The sequence below is a fragment of the Perognathus longimembris genome, chromosome 3 (assembly GCF_023159225.1).
Source record: "Perognathus longimembris pacificus isolate PPM17 chromosome 3, ASM2315922v1, whole genome shotgun sequence".
NCBI lineage: Eukaryota > Metazoa > Chordata > Mammalia > Rodentia > Heteromyidae > Perognathus > Perognathus longimembris.
Window position 1 is genome coordinate 70,762,349 of NC_063163.1, and position 10,585 is coordinate 70,772,933.

Below are 10,585 nucleotides of genomic sequence, written 5' to 3' on the forward strand. Positions count from 1 at the left end.
CACCATTGGATGATGGTGACCAGGGATGTGTTTTATGAAATATTCTTCATTTTTTAACATGGATCATTTGAGTGTCTCTCTGATAACTATACGTAGTAGGATAGAAAAAACACATAAGCAAATGTTTACATCTTTCTAAGATGTGAAAAAAAAATGTTACAAATGAGAACTACTGCTGAAGATGGGGGAAATGAGGTATGACTCTCCTGCTATGTTTGAAATGAAAATATGTAGCAGGTTGGATGTCTACTGTTTGTCTTTTTTAAATTTGCCTGAATCATTTTGTTTTCCAAAGGAGTGCAAGCAACATAGGACCAAATGGAACACGCTGGCCAGAGTTCCATCTCCTGGGCCTCTTAGATGTCCCTGAACTACAACTTATCCTCTTCGGGCTGTTTCTGTCCATGTACCTGATCACTATGCTTGGAAATCTGCTAATCATCCTGGCCGTCACCTCTGACCCCCACCTCTACACCCCCATGTACTTCTTCCTCTCCATTCTCTCCTTAACTGACATTGGCTTCACCTCCACCACTGTCCCCAAGATGCTAGTGAACATCCAGACTCACAGCAGGGCCATCTCCTATGTGGGCTGCCTCACACAGATGTCTGCTTTCCTTATTTTTGGTTGTATGGAGGACATGCTTTTGACAGTGATGGCCTATGACCGGTTTGTGGCCATCTGTTACCCTCTACTCTACAGAGTCATCATGAACCCTCACCGTTGTGTTGGCTTTGCAACACTGTCTTGTTTAGTTAGCATTTTTGACTCCCTGCTGCATAATTTGATTGCCTTACGATGTACCTTTGTTGAGAATATGATGATTTCCAATTTCTTCTGTGACCCTTCTCAAGTCCTCAATCTCACTTGTTCACATACATTGATGTATAACGTAATCATGTATATTATTGTTGTCATCTTTGGCTTTCTCCCTATCTCAGGCATCCTTTTTTCTTACTATAAAATAGTTTCTTCCATTCTGAAACTCCCATCCCCAGGTGGGAAGTACAAAGCTTTTTCCACCTGTGGGTCCCACCTGACCATTGTGTGTTTATTTTATGGGACAGGCTTTGGTGTGTACCTCAGTACAGCTGTCTCTCATTCTCCCAGATATGGGGCAGTGGCCTCAGTGATGTACACAGTGGTCACCCCCATGTTGAACCCCTTCATTTATAGCCTGAGGAACAGGGACATTAAAAATTCCCTGAGGAAACTCCATGGAAGAATCCTGTAATGCCATCCATTGGAAGATAGGAAAATGAAGTAACAGGGAATTTTAAAGCCAAACACCAGTGACTCACGCCTGTAATCCTAGCTACTCAGGAGGTTGAGATCTGAGGATTGTGGTTCAAAGATAACCTTGGGCAGGAAAATCCATGAGATTCTTATCCCAGATGAATCACCAAAACCCAGAAATGTAGCTGTGTCTCAAATGGTAGAGCATCAGCTTTGACCAAAAGTAAAAAAACAACAACAAAACACCCCAAAAACATGACAAACAAAAATGCTAAGAGATAGCATCCAAGCTCTGAGTTCAAGCTTCAGACACACACAAAACAAACATACACAAAAGCCACTATTAGAAATAAAAATAAATCCTTCATCATGGTTAACTGTGTAGTTTGTGGAAATAATTTCCTTGTTATGTTTCACAGGAAAATAGGAATATCCAGGGTTAGGGTAGGGACCAATATGAAGATTTAAAATGATTGGAAAGGTCAGACATGTTTGGTGATGGGTAGCACTAATTGTTGCACAGCAATGGAGTTTTAATTTAATTACTGATATTAAAGCATTCACAGAGATGCTGGCACTGGTAGCTCACACCTATACTCCTAAGTACTGTACATCTGTACTCCTAAGTACTCAGGAGGCTAAGATCTGAAGATCAGGGTTCAAAGCCAGACTGGCCAGGAAAGTCCATGACGCTTATCTCTAATGACCTATGAAAAATCCAGAAATTGAGCTGTTGTTCCAGTGGTAGAGTGTTAGCTTTGAACACAAAAAATCTCAGGGACAGCAGTGAGGCCCCGAGTTCAAGCCCAAGGATCTGCACAAAACAAGAAAAACGGGTGCATAAAGACATAGTTAGACTGCCATATTCTTTGTAGTATATTCTCCCAAAAAAGCAACTGGATCTTTCCTAAATCAAGACACCCAAAAGACAGCCAGTGACATGTATTCTTTCCCATTGATGGAAGGTGAGCAGTTTGCTGCTGGGGTTGGGATTGAGGGAGGGGGTGTTGCGGGGATCTGGGATGGGTGGTGGTAGGGACAAGAATGAAAGGGAATGGTTGAAGCTGATCATTTTACACATTCATAGAAATATCACATTGCCTCCATCATTAAGCAGGATTGACATGTGTCACACTGAATCTCATTAATGTACCCAACTAGTGCATGTGATTTCTGAAAGACAATAAAGAAGAGAATATTAAATATAAGATTCCTCCTGAGTTTAGGCTTTGCAATTTTTCTTTCTGCACTGATCAAAATAGGGGCATGAAAGGAAACCTTAGAGATTTGTGAAACTTGGACCAATTAGGCTAATGAGGAGCTGAGCTATGGAATATTCACAGACAATATATGGTCAATAATGGGCCAGACCTGCAACTTGACTGGTCTCCTTTGGTTGGCAGTGTATCTGGGCCTGCTCCATCCATGTTTGTTTGTGTCAGGAAGCAGGAAACTCCCTTGGAGCTGAGATCTGAGGATTATGGTTTGAAGCTAGCCCAGGCAGAAAAGTCCATGGCACTCTTTTCTCCAATAAAGTATTAAGAAAATAAAGCTAGAAAGGAGCTAACGTTCTACCTACCACTTAATCCACAGCTCCTCAGATCTCAGCTTCCTGAATAGTTAAGATTACAGGCGTGAGCCACCAGTGCCCAGCTCTAAACCAATATCAGTGTATCTACAGGTGATGGTCTGTGGAGTCCTTCTTATTTCACTGTTAAGACTACTTTCTTATAATATGCCATGACATCTAGAACATTTTTCATTAAGCTTAGCATTGGTAGCCCACTCTTGTAATCCTAGCTACTCAGGAGGCTGAGATCTGAGAAACAAGGTTCAAAGTGAGCCTGGGTGGGAAAGTCATGAGACTCTTATCCCCAATTAATCATCAGAAAATGAGAAGTGGCTCTGTGGCTCAAAGTGGCAGAGCACTAGACTTGAGGACAAAAGTTCAAGCACAAGTTCCCAGGTCCTGAGTTCAAGCCCCCAGAGTGGGGAAAAATTATATATATATATAAATTCAAACCCTAGACATTACCTAACCATCAGGCCCTCGGTGCAGACAGTAACATTGCTAACATTCCATCTCAATAACTAAACTTTCATCTTTGACCTTTTGGTAGGAAACTGGTGCAGACAGCCCATCCTCCATCAGCAACTCCCTCAGCACTCACCTGACCATACTGCATCCCTGTTCACTCATCTATCAGGGCCGAGGAACTAATGCTTCTGTGTGGCCGAATCTGTAGCTGAGGGAAGGGAGGTCCTGTCTCTGTCCTTCAATGCTAACAGGAATCTGTGGAGGGGCATCTGGGTTGTTTCTATATTTTGGCTATTGTGAACTGTGCAGCAATAAACATGGAAGTGCAGATGTCTTTTTGATATCTAGGGACCTGTTGTTCAGGATAGATGCCTAGGAGTGGTATGGCTGGGTCATAGGGTAGGATCTATGCTGAGCTTTTTGAGGAACCTCCATACTGTTCTCAAAGTGGTTGTACTAATTTTCACTCACACCAACAATGGAGAAGGGTTCCTCTTTCCCCGCACCCCCTCCAGCATTTGTTGTTGCCTGAGTTCCTAGTATAGGCCATTCTAACTGGAGTGAGGTGGTATCTCAGGGTTGTTTTTATTTGCATTTCCTTTACTGCCGGAGATGTTGAAAATTTCCTCATATGTTTCTTTGTCATTTTTATTTCTTCTCTACTGAAGTCTTTCTTTAGTTCCTTTGCCCATTTCATAATTGGTTTACTGGGCTTGGATAGGCTTAGTTGTTTGAGTTCTCTGTAGATGACAGATACTAGGCCTTTGTCTGTTGCTGTGCTGGTAAAGATCCTTTCCCATATGGTTGGCTGTCATTCTAGTTTGGTGGCTATGTCCTTAGCTGAGCAGAAACTTTTTAATTTGTAGTAGTCCCATTTGTGGAGTCTCTCCCCTATCTGTTGTGCCCCTGGGACTCTATTCAGGAAGTTCCTTCCTGTGCCTGTAAGTCCTAGTGTCTTTCCTACTCTGTCCTTCAGTAGTTTCAAAGATTCAGGTCTGATGTTGAGGTCCTTGATCCATTTTGAGTTGATCTTGGTGCATGGTGATAGGCGAGGGTCCACTTTATGTTTTCTGCATATGGCTTCCCAGTTTTCCCAGCATCAGTAGTTGAAGAGGCTCTGTTTTTTCCATTGTATGTTTTTAGCTCCTTTGTTGAATATCAGCTGACTGTAAGAGTGCAGTTTTATTTCTGGGTCTTCAATTCTATTCCATTGGTCTTCAGGACTGTTTTTATACCAATGCCAGGCTGTTTTTCTTATGATGGCTATAGTAGAGCTTGAAGTCTGGTATTGTGATACCTCCTGCATTGCTTTTTTTTTTTTTTTGCCTAGAATTGCTTTGGCTATTCTAGGTCTCTGTTGCATATGAATTTATGGGTTGTTTTCTCCATTTTAGTGAAGAATGTTGCTGGGATCTTGATGGAGATTGCATTGAATTGGTATAACAATTTGGGCAATATGGCCATTTTCACTATATTGATTCTGTCTACCCATAAGCATGGAAGGTCTTTCCATCTCCTTGTGCCTTCTTTGATTTTCCTTTTTAGATTTTTATAATTCTCATTAAATAGGTCTTTCATGTCTTTGGTTAGGTTGATCCCTAGGAACTTTATTCTTTTTTTTGGCTACTGTAAATGGTATTATTTCCATAATTTCCTTTTCTGCTTGTACATTGCTGGTTTACAGAAAAGGTGCTGACTTTTGTGGATTGATTTTGTATCCTGCTACTTTGCCAAAATGGTTTATTAGGTGTAGGAGTTTGGGGACTGAGTTTTTTGGGTCCTTCAGATATAACATCATGTCATCTGCAAATAGGGATAGTTTGATTTCTTCCTTGCCGATGTGGATCCTTTGATGTCCTCCTCTTGCCTTATTGCTATGGCTAGGGATTCCAGCACTATGTTGAAAAGAAGTGGGGAGAGTGGGCATCCTTGTCTTGTTCCTGAGTTTAGGGGGAATGATTTTAGTTTCTCTCCATTTAATATGATGTTAGTAGTTGGTCTGTTGTATATAGCTTTTATTGTTTTGAGGAATGTTCCATCTATTCCTGTTCTCTCCAGAGCTTTTAATAAGTATGGATGTTGTATTTTGTCAAAGGCATTTTGGGCATCGACTGAGATAACAATGTGATTCTTGATTTTAGTTCTGTTTATGTGATGAATTACATTGATTGATTTACGGATGTTGAACCATCCTTGTGACTGTGGGATGAAGCCTACTTGGTCATGATGTATAATTTTCTTGATCAGTTTCTGGATCCTGTTAGCTAATATTTTATTGAGGAGCTTTGTATCTGTGTTCATTAGTGATATTGGTCTGTAGTTCTCTTATTTATTTATATATTTATTTATTTATTGGTCTTTGCCTAGTTTGGGGATGAGTATAATATTAGCGTCATAGAATGAGTTTGGGATTTCTCCCTCTCTTTCCATTTCGCAGAAGAGTTTGAGGAGTATTGGTATTCGCTCCTCACTAAGGTTTTATAGAATTCGTTGGTGAATCCATCTGGGCTTGGGCTTTTCTTTGTTGGGAGGCTCTTGATTACCCCCTGTATCTCGCTGTAAGTTATTGGTTTATTTATTTGATTTATTTCTTCTTGATTCAGTTTGGGCAATTTATACTTCTCTAAGAATTGATCCATTTTTGTAAAATTATTGTTGTTTTAGTGAGTAGAGGTTCTGGAAATAGTTCCTTATGATTGTTTGAATATCGTGTGTACTTGTAATTTTTCTGCTGGAGTCCCTGATTTTACGGATATGAGTTTCTTCTCTTCTTCTTTTTGTAAGTCTTGCGAGGGGTCTGTCAATTTTATTTATTTTCTCAAAGAAGCAGCTTTTAGTCTTATTTATTTGTTGAATGGTCTTTCTATTTTCAATCAGATTTATCTCTTCTTTAATCTTTGTGATCTCTCTCCTTCTAGTCATTTTAGTTTCGATCATTTCTTGTTTCTCCAGATGTTTTAGTTTCATTGTGAGGTTACTCCCCTGCTCTGCTTCCATTCTTTTAATGTGAGTGCTGAGGGCAATGATCTTGTCCCTCAGTACTGTTTTACCTGTATCCCATAGGTTTCTCTGTGATGTATTTTCATTGTCTTTGTGGCTTTTGAATTAGTTAATTTCATCCTTAATTTGGTCTGTGGCCCAAGTGTTAGATAACTGTGAGGGGTTTAGCCTCCAAGAATATGTGTAGCCTGTGTGGTATCCTTTGTTATTGAGGGTTACCTTTAGTCCTCTGTGGTCAGATATAATACATGGGATGACATCAATACTTTTGTATTTGCTGAGGTTCTTTGTGTGGGCTATGACATGGTCTATTTTGGAGTATGTTCCATGGGCTGCTGAGAAGAAGGTGTATTGGGTCTCTGCAGGGTGAACGACTCTGTACAGATCTATCAGATCCATTTGGGATATGGTGTTACTTAGGTGCTCAGCTCCCTTGCTAATCCTCTGGGTGTTGGATTTGTCTCTTGGAGAGAGTGGGGTATTAAAGTCATCCACTATGGTTGTTTTTAGGTCTATCTTGTTCTGTAGTTCTGTGAGAATTTGCTTGACATATGTAGGGCCTCTTTTCCTGGTTGAGTATAAATTTTTCACCGTGATGTCTTGATTCTGAATTTTTCCTTGTTTTAGAATGTAGTATTCTTTTTTGTCTTTTTGAGTTGATTTTAATGAGATGTCCAGCTTGTCTGAGATCAGAATGGCTACTCCTGCCATTTTGGTAGGTGTGTTTTCTTGGAAGATCTTGCTCCATCCTTTCATTTGGAGCCTGTTTTTATCCCTTGCTGTAAGATGGGTCTCTTGAAGACAACAGATGACATCTTTTTGTTTGCGGATCCACTCTGTCAGTCTGCTCCTCTTTATCTGAGAGTTTATACCGTTTCTATTCAAAGAGATCAAGTATAAGATTATATTTTCCCCTTCCATTTTCCTGTTAGGCTGTTTTTCTTCTCCTTTTTTTCCTTGTCTTTAATGAGCTGCTCTTTCTGTTGGGCTCTGGCTATTGTAGTTTCTTTCTGTTTCCATCTGAGTGTCCTGTACTATTTCTGTTGGGTGGGGTTCCCCTCTTAGAATTCTCTGTAAAGCTGGTATTTTATTCACATACTCCTTTAGATCCTTTTTGCTATGGAATGATCTGGTTTTTCCCTCAAATGTGTATTCCAATTTCGCTGAATATCTAATTCTGGGTTGGCAATTGTTGGCCTGTATGACTTGGATTGTGTTCTTCCACACTCTCCGTGCGTGGTAGGTGTGTGTGGAGAGGTGTGCTGTGATTTGGATCCTTTTCCCATTGTAATAAATCTCTTTCTTTGCTTTAGCTGCATTCAAAATTTTGCTCTTTATTGTGGAGATCTGAAGTCTTGATTATTATGTGCCTGGGTGTGGCTTTTCTAGGGTCTGGTCTGCTAGGTGTCCTATAGGCTTCGGTTACCAGGGTGAGGTCCCTTGTGAGATTGGGGAAGTTTTCTGCAATAACTCTATTGAAAATTTGTTGAAGCCCTCTGCTCTGGTATTCGGCTCCTTCTTCTATTCTAATTATGCGCAGATTATATCTCTTGTCTTTGTCCACTAGCTCCTGGATTAGTCTTCCCTGGAGTTTTACCGTTTCTTGGAGTGTGGTAATTTTCTGGTCCTTATCAGCTGCATCATCCAAAAGAGAGATTTTGGATACGATATGATCAATTCTTTGTGACGTGGTTTCAAGCGTCGATTTTATGGATGTCAGCGAGCTATTTAAGGTTGCCAGATCAGCTCTGATTGTGGAAATTTCTTCCTTTAAAAAGTTGTGTGTGTGTGAACAATTTAGCCATAGCTAATTCCTAATTCAACCTTCCTCCCTCCCTCCCTCCCTCCCTCCCTCTCTCCCTCCCTCCCTCCCTCCCTCCCTCCCTCCCTCCCTTCCTTCCTTCCTTCCTTCTTTCCTTCCTTCCTTCCTTCCTTCCTTCCTTCCTTCCTTCCTTCCTTCCTTCCTTCCTTTCTTCCTTCCTTCCTCCCTCTTTCCCTCCCTCCTTCCAGTCTTCCCTCCCTTCCTTTCTCTTTTTATTTATCTATTTTTGGTCTGATATTGGGCTTAAAGTAGGGTCCTGGGCACTGTCTCTGAGATCTTTTGATCAAGACTAGGACTCTACAACTTTGAGCTACAGCGCCATTTATGGTTTCCTGGTGATGAGTTGAAGATCAGAGTCTCATGGACTTTTCTTCCCTAGCCTGGCTTCAAACCCTTAACCACAGATCTTCAGCCTTCTGTGTAGCTAGGATTACAGGTGTAGGCCACCAGTGCCTAGCTCTAATTCCATATTTGTATACTGGACAAAAAAAGGACTTGTCATAGCTGCAAAAACTGCTTGTGAGTGTGTAGAAAATAAGAGTGAATATGTTACTTGTGAATTTTTTTTTGAAATTCAAACAGAGAGATGATAGGTTTCCCTGGTTTCCTTCTTCTATTTGTCTCTAAAAGGAGTGCTGGCAACAGAGGAATTCAAAATGTAACTTGTGTCCCAGAGTTCTTCCTCCTGGGCCTCTCAGATGACCCAGACCTGCAGCTTTTCCTCTTTGGTCTGTTTCTGTCCATGTATCTCATCACCATGCTTCAAAATCTGCTCATCATCCTGGCTGTCAGCTCTGACCCCCACCTCCACACCTCCATGTACTTCTTCCTCTCCAACTTGTTCTTGTCAGACATTGGCCTCATCTCCACCACTGTACCCAAGTTTCTGTTTCTGGTGGACATCTAGACTCATAGCAGGGCCATCTCCTTTAGGGACTGCATGGCACAAATGTTCTTTTATGTCCTTTTCAGATGCTTGGATGATATGCTGTTGACAGTCATGGCCTATGACCGGTATGTGACCATCTGTCACCCCTGCAATACACAGTCATCATGTACCATCGACTATGCTGCTTATTTTTTTTTTTTTAATTTTTTTTTTTTTGGCCAGTCCTGGGCCTTGGACTCAGGGCCTGAGCACTGTCCCTGGCTTCTTCCCGCTCAAGGCTAGCACTCCGCCACTTGAGCCACAGCGCCGCTTCTGGCCGTTTTCTGTATATGTGGTGCTGGGGAATCGAACCTAGGGCCTCGTGTATCCGAGGCAGGCACTCTTGCCACTAGGCTATATCCCCAGCCCTATGCTGCTTATTTTTATTGATATCCATGTTGATTAGTATCTTGGCCTCACTGGTGCACTATATGATTGCCTTACAATGTACCATCTTGAAGGATATGGAAATTTCTAATTTCTTCTGTGACCCTTCTCAAATCCTTAACCTTACATGTGCTTATACTTTGACCTATAATGTAGGCATATATTTCATCTTCCTCCTCCTTGGCTTTCTCCCAATTTCAGGCATCTTATTTTCATACCATGAAATTGTTTCTTCCATTGTGAAACTCCCATCTCCAGGTGGGAAATACAAAGCTTTTTCTACCTGTGGGCCTCACCTGTCCATTGTGTGTTTAGTCTATGGGACAAGCTTTGGGATGTACTTCAGCTCAGCTGTCTCTCATTCTCCCAGATTTGGTACAGTGTATACACTCCTGTACAGAGTGGTCACCCCCATGTTGAACCCCTTCATCTACAGCCTGAGGAACAAGGACATTAAGAATTCTCTGAGTCAGTTTCAGAGAATATCACTGTAAACTGAGGACCTGTGTGGTTCATTGAGAGTAAAGTTTGGGGAAAAAATCAAGTGGAAGTAAAAAATTTTTACATGAGTGAATCAATCAGGGTATCTTTGTCATTTGTGGATTTTATTTCCTTATGGTGTTTCAGGGTAAAATGGAGAAGTCCATGTGTGGGATGAATAAGAATATATTTAAATGTATAAAAATTTCTCTTTGGACCAGGCACCAGTGGCTCATGGTTGTAATCCAGCTACTCAGGAGACTGAGATTGGAGGATTGTAGTTTGCAGCCAGACTGGGCGGGAAAGTCTGTGAGACTTTTATCTCTAACTTATCACAAGAAAAAGTCAGAAATTGACCTGTAGTTTAAGTGGTAGAGAACTAACCCTAAGCAGAAATAAAGAAGAAGAAATAAAAAGCTCAGGGACTGGGTTCAATCCCCAGTTTCAGCATACACACACAAAACTTCTCCTTGGGATGGTGATTATGAGGGACCTTGATGGGCATGTCATATTATGAACACAATTAAGACAACTATACAGTGCATAGAAAATCAGAAAGGGCATATCATTTATATTTTATCACAAAAAAGTATATAAAATGGTATGAGTTTTTGAAAAAAAACAACACATGTTTTTAAGAAAACAAACCATCTCCAGAAAATTACCTTGCTCCATTTTCACATATGTACATTA

General features: G+C 40.9%; 1 protein-coding gene and 1 pseudogene across 2 annotated transcripts in view; both read left to right on the forward strand.

Moving 5' to 3' along the window:
- The window catches only part of LOC125348707 (olfactory receptor 18-like), a 42,583-nt gene extending 41,348 nt beyond the window's left edge, over positions 1–1,235 (forward strand). Inside the window, exon 2 of one of the 2 annotated variants that reach the window (XM_048342164.1) lies at positions 365–1,235. In XM_048342164.1, the coding sequence (XP_048198121.1) occupies positions 365–1,235 (871 nt within the window). Of the gene's footprint in view, positions 1–336 lie in introns of both variants that reach the window. The other variant, XM_048342165.1, reaches the window with a different exon arrangement.
- A 7,520-nt stretch (positions 1,236–8,755) lies between these two features.
- On the forward strand, positions 8,756–9,906 carry LOC125347947 (annotated as a pseudogene).
- Positions 9,907–10,585: the final 679 nt, after the last annotated feature.